The sequence below is a fragment of the Topomyia yanbarensis genome, chromosome 2 (genome assembly GCF_030247195.1).
Source record: "Topomyia yanbarensis strain Yona2022 chromosome 2, ASM3024719v1, whole genome shotgun sequence".
NCBI classification, from domain to species: Eukaryota; Metazoa; Arthropoda; class Insecta; order Diptera; family Culicidae; genus Topomyia; species Topomyia yanbarensis.
Genome location: NC_080671.1, coordinates 450,195,140 through 450,222,885, shown reverse-complemented (window position 1 = coordinate 450,222,885; position 27,746 = coordinate 450,195,140). Strand labels below are relative to the sequence as shown.

At 41.3% G+C, this 27,746-nt stretch overlaps 1 protein-coding gene across 1 annotated transcript in view; it reads left to right on the top strand.

The window, feature by feature from the left end:
- Positions 1-27,525, top strand: part of LOC131681105 (uncharacterized) — a 139,386-nt gene extending 111,861 nt beyond the window's left edge. Inside the window, exons 4-6 of the mRNA XM_058961815.1 lie at positions 26,819-26,956; positions 27,012-27,167; positions 27,232-27,525. Of these exons, the coding sequence (XP_058817798.1) occupies positions 26,819-26,956; positions 27,012-27,167; positions 27,232-27,525 (588 nt within the window). The remainder of the gene's footprint in view (positions 1-26,818; positions 26,957-27,011; positions 27,168-27,231) is intronic.
- Positions 27,526-27,746: the final 221 nt, after the last annotated feature.

Genomic DNA, 27,746 nt, shown 5'->3' with positions numbered 1-27,746 from the left:
AATTTTTCCGAATATACGCGACGTTAGAAACGCAAATAAAAAACAAACTGAAAAACGCGGTTATTGGCACCGGTTCGTCAACGGATTAACGAGAGAAACAATATTTCGTCCAGCAGCTGGGCCCTACGGCGTATATTCGATTCGACCTTTGATTGGAATACACGGAACTAAGAATTCTTTATCGGCGACAACAGCATTCCACGTAAATTCACATTCAAATGATAGACGAGAAATTATAATATTGTATATAAACGTAATAATTGTTCTTCAAACACACAAATTTATCTGACAGCAAAGATACTCGCGCTAAGCATTTTCCCCACAAAACTTATGGTTTTATATTTACCTACGACCATGTCTACATCGTTACAGTTCCAAGTAGGCGCTTCGATCGATGGAGCATGGAAAGCACTCCTAATTTTCCCGGAGAGAATATGGGCGATCCTAGATTCTTTATATTGAAATCGTTCCGGATTTCCTGATACAAATATTAGTTTGAGTTCATTCGCATTGACATAGTAAGAAAAGTGGCACTTAGATTAGAATGGTAATGAGAAGACGGACACTTAGGCATTAGAAGGTAATATTTGTGAAACATCGCGCAGCTTTAACGAATTTTTCAGTTAGATTTAGAGTCAGAGAACGCTCAAAAATTGGCAAATTTTGTGAAATAATGAAAGTTTAGGAATCCCAAAGGCATCAATCAACCTTGGTTAAAAATGATGGATGAACGTCGTGACTTCCTTCGGGTGGCATCTCGGATCATGTCCAATCATTATACATTGAATGTGCATCTCCAGCTTATTGGGGTCGTAAAGAGCGTTCTCTGCGCTTGCGGCGACGGCTATCGCGACATTAAACATGTTGTCTGGTCGTGCGCCTAGTGTTCTGCACACCAAAAAAACTAAATTTTACCGTTGAGGTATTTCGAAACTTACCACAATCTAACAAACCGTAATTGACGAAATTACGAAATATAACCGTGTTCTGTTTAATTTTACATGAAAGATGCACTTTCTAAGCGCAGTGCCATAAAATTACAATAACGTGACTCGCAAAATTCAACGACATGTTAAATTAAAATCAAATGTAAAACTATTTCATTTTTGATGCTCGTGTAATCAAGAGACGTAAATTTACACGATTTTTTCTAGTTGTGTAGTGCCAGATCTGTTTCTCCTTGCTTCAATTTTTAATCAAATGATTATTCATGTTAAAAAAACATACAAATTGTTTTTATTGTCCTTAAAAATATTTCTAACTGCATCCCATAGTCTGAATAAAATTTTAAATTAATTTTTTTTGTCTATCGAACTGAACTCATTGCTTTAAGATGTAGATGTGTCAAAATGTATTTCCATGAGTATAAATATAATAAATAATTCCAAATTTCAAACAAATCCTTATTATTCTCAAAAAATTTAATTTGTAAAGCAAGGAAATTTGTATCTGAATAAAAATATGCAATTGTTTTACATCGAGGATTTCCAACGCAAGAATTTTGTGCGAAAAAAAACACAGCTTGGATTCCCACTCCTTAGTTCTAAAAATTTCACAATATCACTAAAGAATTATTACATTAATTTTATCCCAGAAGAAAATATTTCCACATACACTTGAATTTGCTTTGTTCTCAGCGGTTTGTGATTGAATTTTGACAAATCAAAACAATGAGACCGTTGTAAAAAGGCGCCCTGTACACCGCCACCAGAATGGGTATTCTTTCTAGGCAAAGAAACCTGTGCTTGTGATAGCCTTAGCTACAACGGTTAATAGACTCAACTTTGACATCTAATTTTTGATCGGGTGACCATACCACGTGTTTCCCATCGTCCATTTACTCGAGGATCTTGTAACGCCATCCGTCTTTACCAAAACTATGAACAATATAAGTATGGCATTTCTTATGTGATGAAACCGGATAAAGCTTGCCGTCTTACTCAGAATCGGGGCTACTGACTTGCTTATTTGTATACATTCGATTCCAACAGATTGACTACGAGTCATGGTTAATTGACTTCACAAGATGTGAAAGTTATCATGATTGGTAACGATCCTTCTTCATTCACTTTACACACATATGGTAGTCATATCGCGCAGATATGTCGCAAAATGGGCTTTTAATTTTAAAGAAGAATGATGAGCTATATGATTCAGCGCACAGTGGCCCAGAATGCAAATACGGACGATAGTTCATTTGTAACATCGACTGCCTGAAAATGAATAAACAGCAGAAATATTGAATGAAAACGTTTAATTTGTTGTACTATGATTGTTGCTTAAAAATTACATGAAAAATGTATCTGATTGGAGCGCAATAAATGAGGAAGTTGACATTATTTTCCGTACAATAACAATATTAGATAAGCATGTTTAAAGCGTTTAGCTTAGCTTGCTGTAGCCATTGAAATTACTAACACTTGTTTGATTGTTTATCTACTGCTCGAACATGGTGAAAATCATTCAAGAACTCTACTCGTAGTAATAGTCTGATTGACAGCCATGCATCGAACAGTTTCGGTTTGTGTGATTCTGCTCTGTGTAGCTTTCTATCATCCGACCTGGGAGGACGATGCTCGGGTACCTTTCAATTCATTCATTATGGGCGGTGTTCTTCTAGCACTATTTATTGCCTGTTTATGATTTTTCAGCCCTATGATATTTTCCTTGATTACGTCGAACCGTACCCGGAATCTGATTCAAACTTGCTGAAGTATGGAAGGATGCGAATTTCCTGGAAGTCCCGGAACTTGTTCGTAATCGTTGCAAACTTCGAAGTGTTCCAGGATTTGGATGACAGTTATGCGGTTAGTCGAAAATTTTTTTTTGTTGGAGATAGTCGGTTTTAATTTCGGCTTTTTCATTTTTCCAGACGGTATACGAAATTTATGCCGGTGATGACGAGCATCTAGTAACTAACGGCTCATCCAGTATTTGTGAAGTCTTGAATATTGATAGCAAATTTGTAGACGGACTCAGGGTGGTTTCAAATCTTCCCGCAGCCGGAGTATGCCCTTTTCCCAAGGGTACGTATTTCGTCGATAATTACATACTGGAAGAGAGCCAGTTACCACCTTTCATACCGAAGGGATGGTACATATTTGAAGTGAAATTGGTGAAAGATTCTGTATTAAAGGCCGGGTATAAACTTTACTTAACTATATAATGTATAAATGGTATAAATGTGCTAGATTTATTTGAGATTTGCAGTACATGATATAATAAAGAAAAATTTGTTAATCTTCGACAATATTGTAATAGTCAAATAATTGACTACTTCGGAAACAGAACAGTGACAAACTTCGCGGAAATCAATAAAAGAAGAAAAAAAAATCAGTAAAAATAATAGTTTCCGGTTACTCAAACAACTTCTCATAGGTTCAGACCATTGAAAAGATCATGAGTATAGTCCGTGCCAAATTTCGCAATCATCAAAAGACCATAAATATGACAAATCATGATGTTTATATGGGACAGAACCGACCATGGCGGTGAGGATGTTCCAAAGTATATACTACTCATGCCATTAGGCATTAATACCTTAGGTATAATGGTCGATTGCCATAAATCAACATTTTGATGAATCGATTGAAGAATCGCATTTTTGAGTGGATATGACGTTGGATGCTAAGAGCGCTGAACAAATTTGATATGGAATTTTTTTTTTAATTTTACCGTATAACCTTGAATAACCTTTAGGTCAAATAACAGAAGTTAACGTTTAGTATATGTAAACTCATTTATGTTTAGGTATAGAAAACTTACATATTACATACATGCTTGTTGCAATTGTCCAAGTAAAACATATTTGCACTGAAGAACAGCTCATGAAATGAAGAATGATCAATTTTATTATTATTTATTGAAAGAATATGCACATATGGCTACTACAATAATTTTCTCTCATATTATTAAGTTCGAAAATTCAACTGCATAATATTGTTCATTTTGCAGTTTCTTGTTAAAGCTATGCGAGAGGATGATGTAGTATAGCATAGATTTTCCGAATTCGAAAAAACAGCAGAAACGTTTAAATTTTTACATCAAAAAAGCTACACGATTATTTTTATTTTTTTCTGTGAATTATGCCTAACGTATTTAATTATTGATCAACATCTCAACTGTAACTTCACCAATGTAGGCATTCTTGGTCTTAAATGAAAAGTATTCTTCTCAGATAACAGCAATGATGCAATAACCTATATAACATTCTCGATTGATTATATTAATTTATTCACTTTAAAGTATGATAAATCTTGTGGTAAAACAATCAAATTGAAACCGTTTCGTATGTTTTCGAATATACCTTTCTGTTTTTGACGATAGTCAATAATAATTCAACATTTATTTTTTCCTAAAGAAAAAAAATTGGATAAACCAATTTGCGCATGAAAAGTAGGATTTGAATGTTTCGTGTTCCAAACTGACACAAAATTGGCGCCAGTTAGACACTACATCCGAACAGTTCACGCAACATGTGTGAACGCCTAAAGCAACTGGCTGGTACCGAGAGATGTCTCGGTTAGCCAAGCACAGAAACTCTGGGTTGCTGACGATTATAGGGATCGAACTGTCTTCTGCACGGAAAAAAACATCCGTTCATGAATCCATGAAAACAAGATCACAATTTCGTGAACTAAAGGATTTACGAAAACCGTGACAAAGTTTCTGAAATTAGGAATAATAAACCTCGTATTCATAAAACTGTTTGTGTCTCCAAAAAACTAACTCGCGTCAAATATATACATGGCGTTACAATCGAATGTTTGGTAGGGCTATTGTGGTTGTTCCCTGGACATGTTCAGTTTTTGTTGTGATCTTTGTTTACAATTTGGTAATACACAGTGTAACCGCTCGGTTACAAATAATAAATATTTCTAAGTTAAGATGCAATTTTGTTTAATCTGGTGGAAGGTTTAATACCGATGTAAATAATAATATATAAAAAAAATAAAACCAAACCCTATCAGCCTTGTGGGTACAACTTCAGTGGGCGGAATTTGGGAAATCTGGCAGGAGTCAGCTACGAGGGTGATTGGCTGCATTGGGATGGGTTGGTACAAGAAGGAACAGAAGGAAATTGGAATGAGGAGGTTCGTAGTAGCTGCACGACGGGAAGCCGTTCTCTGGGGTTTCAACCACGGAAGCGAGTGGATCAAAATAAAAGTTATTCAAGTTATTGTTGATAACCAGAAGTGGTGAAACCGGCTTGATTAGCCCTGGTCGCCGGTCTGACTGAAGTCGCCGGCTAATTATCAAGGACCAGCGAAGAGTTTGCCTGTCTCGCCCTGATCAGTGCTAGTGCTGATACGGCTAACCGTAAAAGAGATAGCAGGCCGTCGTCGCGGGTTTCATCGACCGTGTGTCGTTAATCGCTCCTCCCGCTAAACGCCAAGGACGACCGCGTGGCTCGAGGGCCCGCCGCAGCAGAAAGATTGACACCAGGGACGATCTGCCCTATCGCGATCACCAGAGATTACCGCCAGTGCACCACCACGCCCTACCCTGCCCATCCGCCCGCCGCCACAAATTGGGAAGCTGAACAAATTAATTGAGTAAGTTAATAAATCTAGAAAAAATTAAATTCAATTCACACCCTTCGACCAGATCCGAAAACCCTCCCACAACAATATACGACCCTGGGACCCGAGGACCAAAAAGAGGCCTTCCGTGCCCACCCCGGAACGTCCATACCAGGCGTTGGGGCTTAAGCAGGTTCCCTTCAGGAACTGCATCGTCCATCCTCGGGGGCTGAGAGCAGCCGCGATCCCGTAAACGGTAACATTTGGCGCCCAACTAAAATTTTGGAAAGTTTCCTAGGAGAAGGAAAGTTATTCCTGGAATAATTTTTCTTTCAAGTTGTGGGGGAGTTTTCGTGAAAATTGCATTTTCTCTCAAATTGAAAAAATCGCAGTGGTTGGTTATTCGCACTGTAATGGTTCTTGATATAGCTGGTGCAAGTAAATTTAGTGATTTCACCAACGCGGGTGTGTACACCGACACGTGGTTTTCGATCAAGATAGTTAGTTGTCCGATGAAACCGGAGCGAGAGCCATCGATAGGTTCAAGTTGAATTGCTAGTTCCCACACAGAATTCCATGTGCTTTTGAGGAATATCGCGAAACATTGGAATTTCGGATAAGTCAGCGTTTAGTAGGTTAGGGTACCCACTGCAAAACCATCACCCATTAGAACATTTATTCACACCTAGCAACTTACGTGACAGACGATTAAAACTATTCTTCACAAAATGCCTAGATTTTCCGGTCCTAATTTCGGTGCCTTATATCGCACAATGTGCGTGGACCATTTGGCTCCCGTCGAGCTAGACTATGAGCTTCGTCTCCGTGACATCGTAATACTCGATGACGAATCGTGTTGTAAGCGCCAGCGTAGATTGAATCAGATCCTACGGGAAGAAAGAGCAGGTCATGAGTGTCTCATTGGTTATGATCAAGACCCAGAAATGGACCTTGATAACTGTAAAACTATGTACAGCGAAATTAATGGAATTTTAGCGTCGAGGGGAAAGAATTACAGTCATTGTAAAGCACGGTTGTTGCATTTAGGCCATCGTCTATTAATAATAAAAAACCACAGCAACGAAGAATTGCAATTAATATGCCAGGAGGAATACAAAAAAGTCGCACTATTGTTTTCTGAACATTTCTGGAAAGAGACCAGCCTTCTCACCGATGAAGATTTATCTTCGAGCAGCAGTGAATCCCCAGCAGGGGCAGCTGCTCTGAGAAATAAAACATTGCCCGCAAAAACCGGGACAATACCTAAGACAGTGAAACCCAAATACGTCACGATAGACGATTTTACTTCGGCGATGAAGGAAATCGGAAATTTGTTTAAAGATTTATCTTCTGAATTTAAAAGTTTAAAGGAAGACCTGCGTAAACCCGCTCGCTCCTCCTCTCCCTTGTTGAAAGATATGGAAATATCGGACATATTCCAAGCTCCTCCTTCGCCAGCTTTAGTCAGTCACGAAACCCTTCACCCCGAAGACAAAGTCCATACCGCGAATGGCCAACTACATTTCAGATCAAATCCGATATGTGAAGTGACCATGGCCGTAAGTCAAAGTATTCCCTTTCCACCACAGACAACCGGAAAATACCACGATACGGTGGCTGATCAGACGTTTTCCGCTACACCGAAAACCACTCCATTCGAGAGCACTAGATTTTCATCCAATTACACGTTTTCTAAACCACCGCTGTTGTACCAAGAAATTGGCACTTCCAACCCTTCAGGTCAGTATCCCATGTGGGCTGATCCAAATAGATATTCAAAACCTATCACCTGGTCAGGCCCCACAGTATCGTTCACTAACCCTCTTAACGTTACCCCGATGGTTTCCTCCTACGCCCCACAAATTTTACCTCCCGTGATTCCTCCCCCGGTAAACCAGCAGCGTTATGAAACGCACTCTCGCAAAGTCATACCAGTCTCGCAATGGAAAATACAAAAGTACAAAGCCGACGATCAAGGACTTGCAATGAACGAATTTCTAGAAAAAGTAACTCAAATGGCTATATCGGAGCATGTCTCCGAAGTCGAATTATTTGACTCAGCCATTCATTTATTCGACGGTTCCGCTTTAAATTGGTATACGGCCATGCGAAGCCAAAACCGCCTATATAATTGGAACCACTTAGTATCAGAACTCAGAGCTGCGTTTCGCCATCCCGATTTAGACGCTGTGTTGCGGGTTAAAATCTATCAAAACCGTCAACAGCGAGCCGAAAGTTTCCAACAATATTATCTCCAAATGGAGAAGCTGTTTCGAAGTATGTCACAACCTATGGCTGAAAGTGATAAGCTCGAAGTTCTGAAGATGAATCTCAGGTACGACTACCGAAAACTTTTAGTAGGTAAGCGAATAACCACGCTCACACAGCTAGTGTCTTTAGGATATGACCTTGATGCAGCAGACTCTTCGGCTTTCGCTAGAGTTTTCGGCAGTCCAAAAAAAGAAACCTGTGCAATTGCTAATCAAAAGAGCGATTTCCCACAGAATACTAGAACTTTCCATAATCGAAATCAACCTGCAGATCAGAAAGGTAATCCGAACTATAAAGGTCGCCCTAATAATTCGAATCAGACCATTCAGAATCGACCCACAAAAGTGGAACAAAAGGAGCCTTCCCCTGGTCCCTCTAAATCTAAACCTAGTGAATCGACTACGAAAAATAATTCAGGTAATGCAGATGCTTTCGCGAAGCTGGTTAGAAATTACCATCCACCGCGTAATGGCGAATGTTACAATTGTCTAGAGTTTCACAAACCCTCGGAATGTACATTACCGAGAAGACTATTTTGCGAAGTATGTGCCTTCCCCGGAGTCGCCTCCCCGAGTTGTCCGTACTGTAAAAAAAACTCCCCGAGGGAATTCTAAAGTCGCAGGATTCTCCTCTAGCGCCTCTTAAGGAATCATTTTCATTGTTACTTTCGGAGCTTGGCGAACATTATTTGCCAAGATCGTATGAAAATGAAAATGAAACCACTTTTACCCAAGTTAGTAAAATTACGCTAACTTCTCCCGACGGTAATGATGACCGTCCTCATGTCCAAGTCAAAATTTTCGACATTCCACTTAGTGCACTTCTCGATAGTGGAAGTCACCGGACAATGTTCAATTACAATGTATTTAAACAATTACGCAACGTTCGACTAAGGCCTCCGGCCGAGCCAATACAGCTCGTGACGGCCAGTGGTGCCAACTTGGAGATCGCCGGCGAGGTTCTGGTACCATACTCGTTTCAAGGTAAAACCAGGGTCATTCCCACCCTATATGTACCCAATCTGACGAACGACTGTATATGTGGAATGGACTTTTGGCGAGTTTATAAAATACTGCCGACGGTAGCCTCGTGTTCGATCGCCACAGTAAAACCTAGTACGATTATGAACGATGACACGCCAGTTACTCTATCAGAGCCACAAAAACAAATACTGGAACAGGTTAAGCAGACGTTTAAAGTGGCCACACCTGATAAATTAGATACCACTCCACTAATCGAGCATGAAATCCTCATAAAATATGATTGCAAATCAGATAAACCGGTTCGTCAATACCCATACCCCATTGCTCCAAAAGTCCAGGCGGGTCTTTTCGCCGAAATAGATCGCCTTCTATCCCGTGGGATTATAGAAGAATCTAACTCAGATTGGTCCTTAAACATTGTCCCAGTTCGCAAATCTTCGGGAGATATTAGGCTGTGCCTCGATGCTCGCAAACTCAATGCACGGACGGTTCGGGATGGCTACCCTCTTCCACACCCTGGACGCATACTCGGTAGGTTACCACCAGCCCGCTTTCTAAGCACGATCGACCTCACGGAAGCATTTTTGCAAATCCCCCTGGCTCAAACCTCGCGAAAATACTGAGCGTTCAGTGTGCAAGGAAAGGGAATGTTTCAATTCACCCGTCTTCCCTTCGGTCTCATCAACAGCCCAGCAACTCTGGCCAGGTTGATGAATCGAGTTCTGGGACAGGGTGTTTTGGAACCAAACGTCTTTGTGTACTTGGACGATATTGTCATAGTCACAGAGACGTTTGAAGAACACGTTCGTCTGCTCAAAGAGGTCGCGAGACGTCTACGAGAGGCCAACTTATCCATCAAATTGGAGAAGTCACATTTCTGTCTTTCAGAAATACCATTTTTAGGTTACATTCTGTCTTTTCGCGGATTGCACACCAACCCGGAAAAGATCAGACCTATTGTGGAGTATGAGCCGCCCACAACTGTCACAAAGTTACGCCGTTTCATGGGTATGGCCAACTACTATCGGAGATTTATTTCTGATTTTAGCAGTATCACCGCCCCCCTTTCAGAGCTTTTGAAAACCCAATCAAAAACTTTGAAATGGACTCTAGCTGCGGAAGAATCATTCCAAGCAATTAAATCCAGGCTCATTACTGCTCCCATTTTAAATTCGCCTAATTTTGATTTCGAGTTCATTATTCACACCGATGCCAGCGACCATGCAATTGCAGGAGTCCTAACTCAGAAAATTGATGGCCGCGAGCAGGTAATAGAATACTACTCAAAAAAATTAACTACACCCGAACGTAACTATCACGCCACCGAGAAAGAAGGTTTAGCTGCCCTTCTTTCGATCGAACACTTTCGTGGTTACGTGGAAGGTAGCCACTTTACGCTGGTAACCGATTCGTCCGCGTTAACCTTCGTGATGCGAACGAAGTGGAAAACCTCATCCCGATTAAGTCGTTGGAGTTTAACGCTCCAGCAATATGACTTAACCTTGCAGCATCGACGGGGGAAGGACAATGTGGTTCCGGACGCGCTTTCCCGAAGTGTGGCAACCATAGACGCAAAAACGGAGTCTGCTTGGTACAATGACCTGATAAAAAAGATTGAAGATACACCGGAAGATTATCCCGACTTTCGAATTATAGATAATCGTTTAATGAAATTCGTCTTTTCAAACGATCCTACGGACCCCCGGTTCGATTGGAAAACGGTTCCGAGTCCAGAAGCCCGTAAACTAATCATTTCCTCTGCACATGATGATTCCATGCACATTGGCACTGATAAAACTATCGCAAAGGTGCGCCAACAATATTTCTGGCCTAAAATGACTAGCGAAATACGGTCCTATGTGCAGAAATGTCAGGTGTGCAAAGAAATTAAACCAGCAAACATACCAACCACCCCCTTGATGGGTGATATGCGAGTGGCTAGCCAACCGTGGCAAATCATTGCGCTCGATTATATCGGGCCATTACCAAGAACCAGATCTGGAAAACAGTATGTCTTGGTAATTATGGACTTATTCAGTAAATGGACACAGCTGCATGCATTCCCTGCTATATCGGTTGGATCCCTTAAGACAGTACTGCGAGATCAATGGTTCTTCAGGAACTCTGTTCCATCCATTCTTCTCACTGATAATGCTAGCACATTCCTATCCAAAGACTTCGGCACATTACTGGAAATGTATGGAGTAAAGCATTGGCTCACATCCAGATATCACTCGCAGGCTAATCCCGTCGAGCGCGTGAATCGATCAATAAACACGGCTATCAGATCGTACGCTAGAAACGATCAACGGTCCTGGGACACACGACTGTCCGAAATAGAACTGGTGATCAACTCCACCGTTCACAGTTCTACCGGTTTCAGCCCGTTTTTCGTTACCCGTTGCGAAAAAGTAGTCTTAAAAGGTACGGACTACAATCTTATTCAGGATGAAGACGAAATGTCAATCGAGTCACGGGTAGCCCGCATAAAAGAGAACTCGCCTAAAATTTTCGAAATTGTGACTAACAACCTAATTAAAGCACATAAAACATCCACCCATAATTATAATCTGCGCCACCGCCGTGCAGCCAAACAGTTTGAGGTGGGCGAGACTGTCTACAAGCGCAATACCAGGTTGTCAAACGCGAATGATCATTATAACGCTAAATTAGGTCCCCAATATGTACCTTGCACAGTGATCGCCCGACACGGTTCATCCTCATATGAACTGACTGATTCGGCTGGCCGAAACTTAGGCATATGGCCTGCCAATCTATTAAAGCCTGCATAGTTTGCGTTCCCAGTCTCTGGAGGCTGAAGCTAAAAAAAAAAAATTAAAGATAAGACAATAGACTCATGATCGTTGCTCACATAAAACTATAGCTATCGGGAAACTCACCGTCAGATCTGATCCTCAGCTGCCAGGTCCTGTAAGCACAACCGCGGAGTGTGGGATAGGGTAGATATGTTGGAAAGTGTAATAGACACGTGCAGGTCTCATAGTAGATGCGTTAACTTGTGAGGAACAAAACCGCGTTACCGTGATATCACTTAGTCAATCAAGCTCACGCGGACTCGCATCCATAATGACCAAATGGTAATTTGGAACTATTCTCGGTTAAAACTCCGATCTAAATCGATTGATTCGCGAATCAAAATTTGACCCGATGGAAGAAAACATCGCAAACCCGAATAAAGGGGAAATAATACGGTTGTACTACCAATAGAACAAATCTTAGTTGCTTTGCTGTAGGCGAACTACCACAACAACGACTTTCGGTTCAGTGTAAGGCTGAATGTATGCGCTTCGTTGGTTGATCGGTCGCTGCCAAACACGAATAGATCACATGTAGGATAGAATAAGAGGAGATTGATTAGGCCCGACAGTCGTCGTATGACTCTTCGCTGGAGTGTTTCTGCCAGTTTACGGCAATTTTACCCGCGACGCGCGCGATTAGGGTGTCGGGCAAGAAAAACCCATGGTGTTTAAGAAGATCGATATTTATTTAATATTAGTGTTCATTATAAGTGTCTCAAGTTTTTGTTATTTCTCATTATAAGCGCATGGAATTATGATTAGATTCGGTGTAAACCCGCTGTTGTTTGAGTTTGTGGTTGTCGTGATGAGTGTTCATAGGAGAATTCACTGTCGACGTCGTTAAACCATTTAATGTTCTTTAATGAGCCAGTTAGAAGAATGGTTGCACCAGTTATATTACAAACCAAGAGTAAGTGTAAATTTAAAAAAAATCGTTCATTTTTTTTCAACCAACCACGGGCGGATTGTAACCGCTCGGTTACAAATAATAAATATTTCTAAGTTAAGATGCAATTTTGTTTAATCTGGTGGAAGGTTTAATACCGATGTAAATAATAATATATAAAAAAAATAAAACCAAACCCTATCAGCCTTGTGGGTACAACTTCAGTGGGCGGAATTTGGGAAATCTGGCAGGAGTCAGCTACGAGGGTGATTGGCTGCATTGGGATGGGTTGGTACAAGAAGGAACAGAAGGAAATTGGAATGAGGAGGTTCGTAGTAGCTGCACGACGGGAAGCCGTTCTCTGGGGTTTCAACCACGGAAGCGAGTGGATCAAAATAAAAGTTATTCAAGTTATTGTTGATAACCAGAAGTGGTGAAACCGGCTTGATTAGCCCTGGTCGCCGGTCTGACTGAAGTCGCCGGCTAATTATCAAGGACCAGCGAAGAGTTTGCCTGTCTCGCCCTGATCAGTGCTAGTGCTGATACGGCTAACCGTAAAAGAGATAGCAGGCCGTCGTCGCGGGTTTCATCGACCGTGTGTCGTTAATCGCTCCTCCCGCTAAACGCCAAGGACGACCGCGTGGCTCGAGGGCCCGCCGCAGCAGAAAGATTGACACCAGGGACGATCTGCCCTATCGCGATCACCAGAGATTACCGCCAGTGCACCACCACGCCCTACCCTGCCCATCCGCCCGCCGCCACAAATTGGGAAGCTGAACAAATTAATTGAGTAAGTTAATAAATCTAGAAAAAATTAAATTCAATTCACACCCTTCGACCAGATCCGAAAACCCTCCCACAACAATATACGACCCTGGGACCCGAGGACCAAAAAGAGGCCTTCCGTGCCCACCCCGGAACGTCCATACCAGGCGTTGGGGCTTAAGCAGGTTCCCTTCAGGAACTGCATCGTCCATCCTCGGGGGCTGAGAGCAGCCGCGATCCCGTAAACGGTAACAACAGGCGACAGTTGAACGATGTTCTTGATTGCAGGAGTTCATTCGCGATTTTTTGTGATTTCTCATCAAGTTAACGTGATATTTTATTCATGAATTTGCTATCGGATTTTCCTGTCAGAGTAGCGTGAGTTATTTTCATGATTTCAGGAACTTAGTCACGATTTTTGTTATTTTTGTCACGATTAGTATGATTTTTGCTCTTGATTTTAGGATCTTAGTCACGATTTTCGTAATTTATTTGCATGTTATCATGATATTTTATTCCAGAATGCATTTGACACGTGGAGTAATATGACTGATGTTCATGACATCAACAATTTTATTATGATATTCGTAATTTCTCTTTGCTTTATCGCGATCTGTTATTTTTTGGTTATTATTGGTTTTTGTACTTTGTGCAATGTAAACTGGAACACAAGCACGCAAGATAGATCCTAGGTCAAGTACTAGGAATTATGTACCAGTTCACGAATACATGAAAAATATTGAATGATTTCGTGAAACATTACACGAACACGAATGGTAAATCGTTACTAGTATACTAGGCATCATGACCCAGTTAACGAAAACATGAATAATATTTCATGATTTCGTGAACTATTTCATGAGCTCGAATGGTAAATCGTGACTAGTAATCATGAATTGGGTAACTGATACATGAATAATATTTCATGATTTCGTGATCTATTTCACGACCATGAATAGTAGTACATCGTGGCTATAATACTAGGAATCATGAACCTGTTCACGAATACATGAATAATATTTGATGATTTTATTAACTATTTCTCGAGCACGGATATTGAATCGTGACTAATATATTAAGAATTTTGAATTGGTTCTCGATGATTGTATGTATTCATGAAAAAAATTCCAAGTTTTGTGTAATAATTCACGAGAAAGTATCCAGACTGTTTTGATTTTGTGAACTAATGTTTCTAAATCTATGACTAACATCCTAGGTCGATATCTGGTTTTATGAATAATGTTCTTAAAGTTGTGTACTAGTTCACGAACAGAAAATCGATTTGGTAATGACATGGCGGAAATCATGACTTAAGTTCACAAATATTTCCACTAATAAAAACGCCATAATTATAAAAGCCATGAATTTTGTTCATGGTCCTGTTTTCGTAACGTAAAAACGTGGTTGTTCCAGAATTCATGGACTTTATTCATGATTTTGGGAACAATTGGTTTTCCGTGTGGTACGAAAGCCAAACAAACGAGCATGCAGAATTCAATTTTTCCTAAAGGAAAAAAAATGGATAACTAAACTGTTCGGATTTAGTGTCTAACTGGTGCCAATTCGGTGTTGACGGCGACGGTGGTTGAGTGGTAAGCGTGTCCGCCACTTATTCTAGTTGGTCTGGGTTCAATCCCAACCGAGGTCTTTGAGATTTTTCTGAGGTGAAAAAATCTGTGGTCACGTCTTCCTTCGGAAGGGAAGTAAAACTGTTGGTCCCCCCGGTCCATGAGTTGATGGGTCGATATTTAGTCCAAATAGTGGAGTCACCTCTCTGGTGTCGGTAAAGAAGATGAAAAATCCAACTTCTATGCTTACTAACAAATATCTCCTCCTCCCGTGATGTTTGTGGAGTGCTGCGCAGTAGTATATACGACCTCTAGCAAAAGCAAGTATCGAACTAACATTCTTACCTTTTCCTTCCGCGATCTACGTTCGGGCGTAGTCGGCGCAGGTATTGATCAATAAAACACTTTTGGATTACCAGGAGTTGCACATTGAAAGATGTGTTTCGCTATTCCCAAGCATAACAATCTACTGATTCCCTGTGCAACTTCAGCTAGTCCAGATCGATAACGGAGTAGCAGCCAGAGGTGGTCGCATAAGCTAAAGCTCAAGCTAAATTGGTGCCAGTTTGGTGTCAGCTTGGATATTCATAGGACCGTCTTCGTTTAATTCTCTACATGAAGCTATTGCACTTTCAGCATAATGAATTTTGACCATAAATACGGAGTATTATGGGCTGTTCTTTTGCTTGGGTAGGCAGTTTATGCTCTAACGAATAAGTAAAGTGGAAAATATTTTGCCTTGCGATGAAGGGATCTGTGCCAAATCTTTGGAGCAGCATTAGCAACGTATTAGTGAGTTTAAAAATGACTTACTCCACTATCTGGGGCTAGGAGTCAGAAAACCAAGAGAGCGCTCATTTCAAACGGAATCCGAATATTTCGGCGCAGAACTTGCACAAAAAACTTGATGTTTCGCAAAATTTTGTCCAGATTTAGATTGAACACGTACAAGGTACAGAAATTTCCAAATCGGAACGATCGCCAGCAAAGCATTGCCAAAGCGCGCACGGAAACTTTACACAACGTGGCTAACGAAATACCGGTGCTGCTTCATTGATGATGAGACCATCAATAGGAATATTTTACCGGTAAGGAAAAGTTTCTGGTGGATGACCCATTTCAAGTGGAAGAAGCTGTCAAAATTCACTTCGAAGTACCAAATTTTACAAGACATATGCACTTGTGGCAAACATTCATAGCCAAAGGTACCATAAACTGTGAAATTTACAAACCGAGCGGCCCCAAAGGCGGTTTTTATCGTTTATGAGGTTGTGATAATAAACAATGGGACGTATCTGTCGTCCGACGGCAATGACTTCTTGGAGTTTCGCATAATTCCGTAGCTCAGCAAGTCTTTCTTCGAACTCAAGTGACATTCGAAACCATCAAGAGAGATATGAAAACCATGAAAAAAATTGTATTGTATTTCTTATGTGATGGAAGTGTTGTTTCGCAGATATTAGTATTGTTAGAAAGGATATTTACGCATTCGTTCGAGTCCAAGATTAACCCTTTCATGCCCAACTTTTTTCTAGTGCATGTAGGGTTTTAAACTATTTTTCCTTGAAAACGGTGGGGTCAAGAAACACAAAAAGGCTATTTTCATAAAGATAGGTGCTTCCATGGCAGTGCTAGAAGTTGGTCAATTTTTACCTTCTAATGCTCAATACAATTCTCCTAGAATAATTACAATAGTCCAATTACGTGGAAAACGTAGCCAACGCCAGTCTAAATTGATAAGTTTTATCAGTTTTCAATAATATTGCACCATAACGAAGATATACGAAAAAATCATTTTTCGTCGTCAACGTAAACTGTCCCTGGCAGCACTGCTACATCGGAATCCAATCAGACTAATTGCAATAACTTCAGTTCTAGAACTGATCCTTGTAACTGTTAATACTCAAATTAAAGGCAATAATCACATTAATAAGCCTTACTTGTTTTTGTGAGCAAATCTCGCCTCAACCAAAAGTTATAGCTGTTTAAAAACGTTGTTGTCCACAAACAACATGGGCATGAATGGGTTAATATCTGTTGCACATGTAAATGAGTGGTTTAGAGACGGCAATGAGTACACCGCCACCCGGTGCCAAATAGCCTGTTGGTTTGATCTTTCAGCCACTTCTTGGTCAGAACAATATGGGGAATTGTGGGTAAAATGATCAGGGGGTGTAAAATTAACAGGTAGCCAAATCAAGTTAATGTTTGTTAAATTTAGAACAAACTTCATAGACACCTGACTGGTTAAGTATTCAAAGGATATTGAAATCATGTCATTTGATCGCCAAAGCCATCGAATGTGAAATAAATATGATAAAAACAAAAATCGGCATTTATGTCTGTCGCTGATGTTAAATTCGGCATGTGGAATATAAGGTCTTTTGAGGTGAAATTTTAATTTTATTCTGAAAATTGTGTTATTTTTTTATCTTAAATACGTTTTTTAGGCCCAAATGCTGTAGCTTAATGAGGCCGATAATTCATTTTTGCCTTTCTCATATAAAGAAAGGCTATGCAATCACTGTAAAAATCGACTTTTTAACCGAGGCCCGGAGGGCCGAGTATCATACACCATTCGATTCAGTTCGTCGAGATCGGCAAATGTCTGTGTGTGTGTATGTGTGTATGTGTGTGTGTGTGTATGTGTGTGTGTGTCATTTAAACTCACACAATTTTCTCAGAGATGGCTGAACCGATTTTCGCAAACTTAGTTTCATCTGAAAGGTATAACGCTCCCATAAGCTGCTATTGAATTTTTAGTTGATCCGACTTCCGGTTCCGGAGTTACGGGTTGAAGAGTGCGGTCACACAGCAAATTCCCATATAAACTGGTACCACCATAATGTTCAAATGATGTAAAACATATTAAAATTGATGTAACATTACTCTAGTTTGCGGGTCTGGATCACTAATGATCAATCAAAGCAGCTTTGACCACATTGGCCACCTATGACGGTTCATGACGCCCTCGGGGAACCCGCCAAGTTCCTAAGCTAATATCACACCCATTCCACAACGAATTCTCTACCGATTTTTACGAACTTAATTTCAAATGAAAGATACAGTAATGCCATTGACTGCTGCTGAATTTCATTCGGCTCTGACTCTTGCTTCCGGAGTTACAGGGGTGTTTGTAAGGATACACTGGAATTTCCCATATAAATCGGTACAATCGTAATACCTCAGAGGCTAAAAACTATTGAAATGGTCACCAAATTACTTCTAATCGTAGATCTAGATCACTGATTGCCAATCAAACATTCTTTGAATATATTGTCCACTATCGACGATTCCGGAAGTCTGGAATTCCGGGCATATTACACAATTAAAGTCACATCGGTTCATCGGTGATGACTGAACCGATTTTCTCAAACCAAGTCTCAAATGGAAGGCAAAATATGCAGTTGAGTATTGCGTAGCCGCCCCTTCCCCCCCTCCCCACCTTGCCCTTACACCTCCCTTCTTCATCACTCCCCTCTTCTTGGATCACCCTCACGCCCAGATTTCCTTCATCCACCCCGTATACCGAAATAAGATGAAGGATTTCTGACGCATCCTCCACACCCACTCTACTAAACCCCCATTCCCTACACGTTCAAACGCATTCCACCAACCTTTGCAAATTATAATCACATGAAGATAACATTGAACTCATGCTTATTAAGCTAATTAAATATTATTCTTTTGCCTTTCTTATATAGAAAGGTTATGCAATTGCTCCAAAAACCGACTTTCTAACCGAGGCCCGGAGGGCCGAGTCTCATATAACATTCGACTTAGTTCGCCGAGATCGCAAAATATCTGTGTGTATGTATGTGTGTGTATGTGCGGATTTGTTAACAAAATGTCCACATCGGTTACTCGGAGATGGCTGAACCGATTTTTACAAACTAAGATTCAAATGAAAGGTATAATATTCCCATAGGTTGCCATTGAATTTCATCTTCAACCGACATCTTGTTCCGAATTACGAGTTGAAGAGTATGGTTACAAAACAAAATTTTTTGATTTTTCCAAATCGGTTTCTCGGAATTTTCTGAACCGATTTTGACAAACTTAATTTTAAATGAAAGGTCCATCAGCTGCTGTTGAATTTTGTGTGGATCCGAGTTCTGGTTCCTGAATTACAGGGTGATACGTACGATCACGCAGCAAATCCCGATTCTAACGAATTCTGCGATGAATGTAAAAAGGTGATTTTTTTCCAAAGTCTCTTTGGCCACACTGGCCATCATCGACGGATCCGGAAGCATCCAAAGTCAGAATAACGGTTATATTGGTTTCTCGAAAATGGCTAGATTTGCTCAACTTAGTCTCAAATGAAAGGAGTTGCGTCCCCAGAAACTGATATTAAATTCCATCTCCATCCGACTTCCAGCACCGGAGTTACGGGTTGTGGAGGTCGATCACATAGAAAACTCCGATTCAAACCGATACCGCGATGAATGCAAAAAGGTGCTCTTATATATACTTACCAAGTGTAATAAGAATGAAAGACATTTCCATAAAGTTATATTGTACGAACCAGCTATTAAATCATAGTTTGGAGAAATGAGAAAGGCACAATTGCACCTCTAGGTGGATTAAAACAGGTTTTTTAATTACATGTCACATGTTAGTGGGGGAAGGGAAAGCCTTATTTAGGGGCGACTTGCTCCCCTCTTATGTAAGTAAAGGAAAAAGGTAGGAAGTGGGATACATATTGTGTAATTGACATCGTCGTTTGCTGATTGATCATTGTGGCGGATATGCACACTTTGTTGTAGTATTGTAGTTTGCAGCCTGTAATCGCAGGGGCGAGGGGAGGGTCGATATTTCAGATAATTATTGGCACTCCGATGCTGTCATGATGTTCTCTATATCATCTGCATGTGAGGTATGTCATGATGTTCTGGATAGACGGTTATCAAGAAGGGTATGCACCGAAGACTCGTGAAGCAATGCCATGCGAGAAATGCATTTGTTTTTCAGACAACAAGTTTTGCAAAAAGTTATTTAAAATTGGTGAAAGACCATGCTGGTGCAACTTCTCATAAAGAATGTTGATAGAAACTGAATCGAAAGCCCCCTTAATATCCAAGAATACTGATGCCAACTGCTCTTTGTTAGCATATGCCATTTGAATTTCTGTTGAGAGCAACGCAAGGCAATCGTTCGTCCCTTTGCCTTTGCGGAAGCCAAATTGTGTACCTGACAGTAAGCCATTTGCTTCAACCCAATTGTCGAGGCGAAACAAGATCATTTTCTCGAACAACTTCCGAATACAGGACAGCATTGCAATCGGCCGATACGAGTTGTGGTCGAAGGCGGGTTTTCCTGGTTTTTGGATGGCGATGACCCTCAACTGTCTCCAGTCATGTGGGACAATGTTACCCTCAAGAAACCTATTAAATAAATTCAACAAGCGTCTTTTGGCAGAGTCCGGCAGATTCTTCAACAAGTTGAGTTTGATTCTTTCTGGTCCCGGGGCTTTATTGTTACATGATAAGAGAGCAAGTGAGAACTGCACTATCGTAAACGGTGTTTCGTTCGCGGTATTGTAAGGTGACGCGGCGCGGTAAATTTTCTGTGCCGGGGAGGAATCCGGACAAACTTTCTTGGCGAAATCGAATATCCAACGGTTTGAATATTCCACGCTCTCGTTAGTACTGTTTCGGTTTCGCATACGTCGGGTCGTGCCCCAAAGAGTGCTCATCGATGTTTCTCTTGTTAACCCGTCGACAAACCGGCGCCAGTAACTGCGTTTCTTAGCTTTCATTAAATTTTTCGTTCGCTTTTCTAATATCGCGTACACTCGATAACTAGCAACTAACCCGTCATTCCGGAAGGTTTTATACGCGGCTGCTTTCTCCGCGTACACGTCTGAGCACTCTTTGTCCCACCACGGGTTGGGAGAACGTGTTTGGGTGTTCCCGTCAGGTACTCGTTTCGTCTGAGTTTGAATCGCGATATCGAGAATCGAGTTGGACAAAAACTTATACTCTTCCTCCGGGTGAAGTACCTGTGTTGAGTCGATAGTTTTGGATATCTCAGCAGCGTAGCTCTTCCAATCAATGTTTCGTGTGAGGTCATAGGAAACATTGATTGGTTCCGAAGGTCTTGAACGAGTGGTGATTGCAATTACAATCGGCAGGTGGTCACTACCGTGGGGATCAGATATTACCTTCCACTTGCAATCTAACCGTAGGGATGTCGAGCCTAGAGATATGTCCAGTGCACTTGCTTGCGCTGGTGGTCTAGGAATCCGTGTCATTTCCCCTGTGTTCAGAATTGTCATATTGAAGTTGTCACAAAGGTCTTGAATTGTCGAGGATCGATTATCGTCGTACAAACAACTCTGTACAGTGAGAGTTAAAGTCTCCAAGAAGCAGGCGGGGCGATGGAAGGTGTTCAATCACGTTAGAGAGTCTTCGATATCCCATAATGGCCCTAGGAGGCATGTAAATAGAAGCAATGCAAAGATCTTTGCCTTTAATTGTTGTTTGACAAGCGACAACTTCAATGCCTGGCGTCGAAGGGAGATTGATTCGATTGAAGGAGTAGTACTTTTTGATCCCTAAAAGTACCCCTCCATATGAGTCTTCTCGATCCAAGCAGATAATGTTAAAATCGTGGAAGTGTTTTAACATTATCCGCTGTTTCACATAGGGAAAAGGCATCACAATTATTGTAATCTAGTAAGTGTTTTAATGAATCAATTTTGGGGATAATACTTCTGCAGTTCCACTGTAAAACAGTGATCAAATCCGTGATTCCGTTTAATAAGTTAGCCATCGAAGGATACGATCGCTGCAAGGAGGGGCCATTGTTCAGTCAACTTAAAAATGTTCTTACTGATGGTAGAATAGCAACCAGCAAGCTTTTCAGAGGATCCGTAATGTTGAAAGCTGTTAATATCCAGTCCACAATATCAGAGAATTTAAGGAATCCCATTTTAGGTTGAGTTTCTGACTGTAAAATGGGAGCACTTGGTAGTTTTGGTGCCCCGGGGAGTGCTGGGAACTCCTGGTTGTATCTCAATTTCCCAAAACCAGGAGGTATTAGCTTCGGATTTGTGGCAGCACTTCCAGTTGATGAATTATTTTTATTTTGTGCCCTTGTTTGGGACAACCTAGGACCCTTACGGGGAAGTTCAGGTGAGTTTTGATTAGGTCTTTACCTAGTGTTTCCAAGCAGAGCCAAAGAATGCCCCTCGCAAGGGTCGTTAGAGGCGTTATCATCAGTTGGCAAGAGAGCGAATGGGTTTTCGGAGATAAGTGGAACAGCTCTTTTAAGCATTTCTGCGTAAGAGCATCTGGAGCGATCTTTGGCGGATCGCTTCAGTTTATCTGCGCGAAGTTTGTACGTTGGGCATGTCAAAAGTGCATGCGGATTCTCCCCACAGTAAACACACTTCTCATCCGCATGGCGTTCCCCACATTTACCGCACCGTTGCTTGTTGCTACAGTAGGTGGCCGTGTAACCTAGCTGCTTGCAATTGGAACAATTCATGACCCGCGGTACAAACAGGCGTACAAGTAGACGAGCTCCTCCCACTTCAACGTAGCTCGGAAGTGCAGATCCGGCGAAGGTTACGCGAAACGAGTCTGATGGATAGTAATTCCCATCTTCGTTGGACTTTGAGTGCAATTGCTTGCACTCCAAAATCTTAACTGATTGAAGGTTAGGGTCCTTAAAGCGGCCAGCCCCATCATTCATCAGATCATCGACAGTTGGACCCGCATCACTTACCACACCGTCGATCTCCACATCACGAGAAGGGATGTGGACGCGAAACTCCAGCGTAAAGAGGCTATTGCTAACGATATCATTGGCCTGTTTCAAGTCAGTAACGACTACGCGCAGTGTATCTGACTGAAACTTTTTAATCTCGGTTACGGCCGAGTAACGTTTTGTCAGCTCCCGTGCAACAGTTATGCTGTTTAACGGTTTATTTTTGGGCCGAAAGTATACCACCCAAGAACCAGCGGATCCATCCTGGTAAACTTTGACTCGGGGGGGGGGGGGGGGGGGCTGTGAGACATTGGGGGAAAGTGGGGGAAGTGGATCGACCATAACATCATCTGTCTCCGAATCAGATACACGTTCCTCTTCCCCATAAGACTCGTATTCGGAGGGTGATCCTTCTGTTTGTTCCATTTTGTTGAGGGAGCAACACGCTCGACCGCACTGTTTAACTTAAATCAAAATAAAAAAATCAAAAGCAATAAAAAAAGAAAAAAAAATCGATAAGAAAAATAAAAAACGAAACACTTCACCAGTTGGTTCCTGACAAGCTGGTAGGTGAATTGATCCTTCGTTTGTTTTATCCGTCACCCGCGTGACCTTCACACAGTAGAAAGCTGATATAGCTCGTCTAAACAAAGCCGTCTTTCAGACAAGAAAACTGTTTAGTAACGCACTTCCCTGCCCTACCTGACACAATTTAACGTTTATAATGTTTTTAATGTTTATAATCCAGCCCTTGCTGGGATAAACACCTTCACCGATATCGCCTAACTCAAGGTAATGTTACAACAAACAATGCGCGTGTGTAAACTGAAAGGGCGCTCGGTTACGAATGAAAATGGTGCTACATCATAGTAATTGAACCTCTCGCAGATATTTCACAACAATAAGTAGGGATCAGGACAAAATGGATCAATCTGAACGGCTGTTTAAAAATAAAATATCTTAGGGGGTAAAATGAACAGCTTATAGTGGGGGCAATATGAACCATCTTGCTACTCCAAGTACCAAGCCTCAAAATTAGCCGGAACGCTAACTTCAAGTTGCTTTATGTTCAATGTTCTCCAACAGATCCTTAAAGTTTAAACACCCATGGATAACTCCTAGTTTGTAGATGTGTTTCGATGCGACAGGATTGTAAATTGGTTAATATTACGTCATGAAAGTTGAATTTTTCCATGACAAGTTTTCTTTTACCTACAAAATGCCCTGTGTGTATGCAATGCTCATGATATGCTGGGACTTCAGCATTGCTCGGAAAATGCTTTCCAGCGCTAAACTTTGCTTACATAAAGGACATTTTTCATGTCACCAGAAGGTGTTCATTTTACCCACACGCTATAAACCTGTCTCATTTTTGGACAAGTTGTGAAATCAAGAATAATGTTCCCCAACATCATGATCAACATCTGTAGCAGCGACGAACAGCACGTCAATTTTTGTTCGTAGTCCTCTTACGCTTTGATAATACATACGCAGTTGTTCCGGCTGTTAATCTCCTGGCGGTATGTCAGCAGAAAAATGATCCGCATCCACCTGTAACAGCGAGAGCGGGTATGATTTTCAACGGAGCCAGTATGTGTGTGTCCTCCTGCGGAAGAATATTCATTATAGCCAACTGGGTAAACTTGAACGAGACCTACTACATGTTCTAAAAATTGGCCTGCAAGCGAGCGAGCGAGGCCAGACCGCTCGGCTTGAACCACGGCTTCTGTCCGATATGGTGATGTACAGAATAACTTTTTTTTTTAAATTTATGCTTAACCTTATATTTTACTTCGGGGGGTGTGACCGACTTGTCGCTGGAATGGTAGCTGTCATTTCCTGGAATGTGGGCCTTCGAGAGCGGAAAGTAACTCTTGTCGTCCAGCACGAACGAAGTCCCGCGGTAGTTCTTTGTCATCCACCCGCACTGCGATTTCACGATCGGTATCTGTTCATCCGTGTTTGTTTTGTTTGTTTGTTTATTAAGGTTTTAACCCGAAGGGTCATTCGCCTTTTTGATTTCGTATACAATTCAAAGATAATAGATTACAATTCATAAAATAATAGTAAAAAATAATCAAATATTATTGCTGCCTTTCTGGGCGCACTGCTTTCTGCTTGTCGTGTTTATCTTCTTTCTTGGTGGTGAGCAATGGTCAGGTTTACCTACTGTCGCTTGCTGCTCAGTCCGTCTGCCCTCTCCCTCGCTCGTGTTTACGTCCATGTCTTCATCGTTGGAGCTTTGTTCGTCGCTGTTAGATTCTTGGTGCTCTTTGTGTTTTCGTGTGACTCTGGTATAGCTGTCTTCCTTCTTGTTTATTTCTTCCTTGCGTACGTTAACTATTGGCTTTGGGATACCGTGGAATATTGTTTGTCCGGCATGCATTTTTTGACCGGCTGTCTGTGGTGTATCAGTAGATGTTCAAGGCTGTTTGGTGGTGTGGGTTGTGGTAGATGAATTTTCTTTAGTTGATTTGGCACATGGCTTTCCGTAGTGTGCCGTTTTGTTACAAAACTGGCACATGGGCGTCTGTCCAGGGTATGTGCAAAGGGTTCTTTGTATGTAGTTAACACCTTGCGATGATCTGGCCTCGAAAGTTAAATAAGACGGTATAGGTTGGTTCAGTCACATTCGCACAACCCGAACACCGTTGGGAATGTCAGGGAAAAAGTATCTCCATGTGTCGTTAGAGACTGATTCCACTTCTCCATACTTCGACATGAATCTTTTAATATATTCCGTGCCAGTACGAGGTGCCAGATCATGGAGTTTTATTTCAGTGAGATCGAGATACATATACACGGGGATCTTGGTTTTGACGTTTTCATATTCGACGTCATGTTGCATTTTGTTCTTTGCTACGAAGCTTTCTGTCACGGCTAAGGAGTTGAACGTTATTAGTACTACATTCCTGGTGTGGTGAAGCTGGACGTGTGAAACCTCTGTAAGATCAAGTTCCATTTTCACCTTGACCAACTGTTCCACCTCGCGCACTGAAGGTCTAAGACGGGTTTGCGAAAAATCAATCGCGATTGTGTTCTCCCGTAATGAGCGAAATTTATTTTGTTGTTCACTCATTTCACTCGAAGTTAGGTGCTACGGAACTTTCCTGTGTCCATATGTTACACGTACACGTTAGAACGGCGCGGCGCGGATAGTATTTTTTGTTTGTGTGCTGTTCGCAAGCGGTGCGCTATTTGGCTTCTGATTTGTACGAGATGAGGAAGCAGACTGGGATCGAGTCTTCTTCCGATAGATGATGTCCTCCATCTTGAGGGTTCGGTGAAACAAGGTATGGGAGCAGTGATATTTTCGGCCACCGTCACGCAAACTCGTTCCGTCCTTGTTGTCGAACAGCTTTTTTAACGCTTCCTTCTTCTTCGTCATTTTCTTCGCGGGACGGCCGGTACCGGCCATCCGCTTCACGCTCCAGGAATGCCAGGATCTGGTGAATTATATTCACGGGTACGTTTTCGTCTCAAAATGTGTCTACCGTAAACTTTTTTCCACGATGATATGCGTTTCGTAAAACCGTATAACACGCTCGCGGAGTGCTTGCTGTTTCGATGCCATCTTCGATTGAACTGACAGCATCCAACCGAAAAGAAACATACCACCCATTTCTTGGGGGACCAGAGAGCAATTCTTTTGTAGAGAAAAAAAATTACGCTCTTTGCTTCAATTGCAGAAAGGTATTGAAATCATTCTCAAGTTTTATTGAACACCTGTTATGGTAAAGTTTTATTTGGTGTACTGATTAAAGTTACACGAAAAAGATACTTGATTAAAGCGAAGTAAATGCGGAAGTCGTTATTTTGTTTTTCGTACATCAACAATATTGTATAAGCACGGCATATTGAAAGCGCATAAAACTGCTAGTTTGTAGTTTAACTGGCTGAACAAAGTAAAAGGCATCAATCGAAATAGTTCAATTGGGGTTTGTTTTCGTTTTCTACTGTAGCGTAAAGCTGTAAACCAATACCGGTTAGACTACCATTGTGGTGAAACAAAATAATTTTCGAGCAGTGACTCGTTGGTCCCAGGAATCAATATTCAACGAAGATTTTGATATTTGAGTTCCGGCGCTGTTAGAAAAGTGATATTCCATCACATTGATCGAGCGCAGCGTAGCAGCAACACGAAACGGTTACCAATTATAGATTACTCAAATGGACTACAACCTCTATTTACAGCTTCATTTAAATATTTACATTCTGATTGTAACCAATTTTATAAAATTAGGCAACCTTTTAAATTGCCAACTCTTGTCTGTTTTTTAACCTACAGCTCGAACATCGTGGAAATCATTCAAGAACCTTACTCATAGTAATAGTACGATTGACGGCCATGAATCGAAAAGTTTGGACCTGCGTGATTCTGCTCTGTGTCACATTCTTTCATCCGACCTGTGCGGACGATGCTCGGGTACACTTTAATCCATTCGTTTCTTCTAGCACTATTAAGCTCTTGTATTTTTCAGCCCTATTTTATTTCCTATGAAGAAACCGAACGGTACTCGGAAACTGATTCTAACTTGCTGAACTATGGAACGATGCGTGTTTACCCGAAGTCTCGGAACGTGTTTATAATCGGTGGAAACTTCGAAGTCTTCCAGGATATGGATAACAGTTATATGGTTAGCCGCAAATATTTTTATGTGAGATAATCGCTTTTAATTTCTGAAATGTCGGCACTTTCAGACAAAATACGAAATTTATTCCGGTGATGACGAACAACCAATGATGGTCGGTTCCACCGGTATTTGCGAAGCCTTGAATATTGACAATCGATTTGTAGACAGACTCCGGATGATTTCCAATCTTCCCGCCGCAGGAACGTGTCCTTTTCCAAAGGGTGCATACTTCGTCGATAATTATATACTGGAAGAAAGCCAGCTGCCACCTTCCATACCGGAGGGATCGTACATATTTGCAGTGAAATTGTTCAAAGATTCGGTACTAAAAGCCGGGTATAAAGTTTATGTTGCTATATAATGAATTCATAAATTGTATTAGTTGTGCTAGTTTTATTTCAGGTTTGCAGTACATGACATAATAAAGAATAATTTCCCAATATTCGCCAATTTTTTAAAATTCATCGTTTTTTTGATTCATGAATGATATATACACCCGTATACACCCATTACGGTGCTCATAACTTGCAATGCTTGGATCTAATTCGGTATTCAGACGATGGATGATCCCTTCAAGCAGCT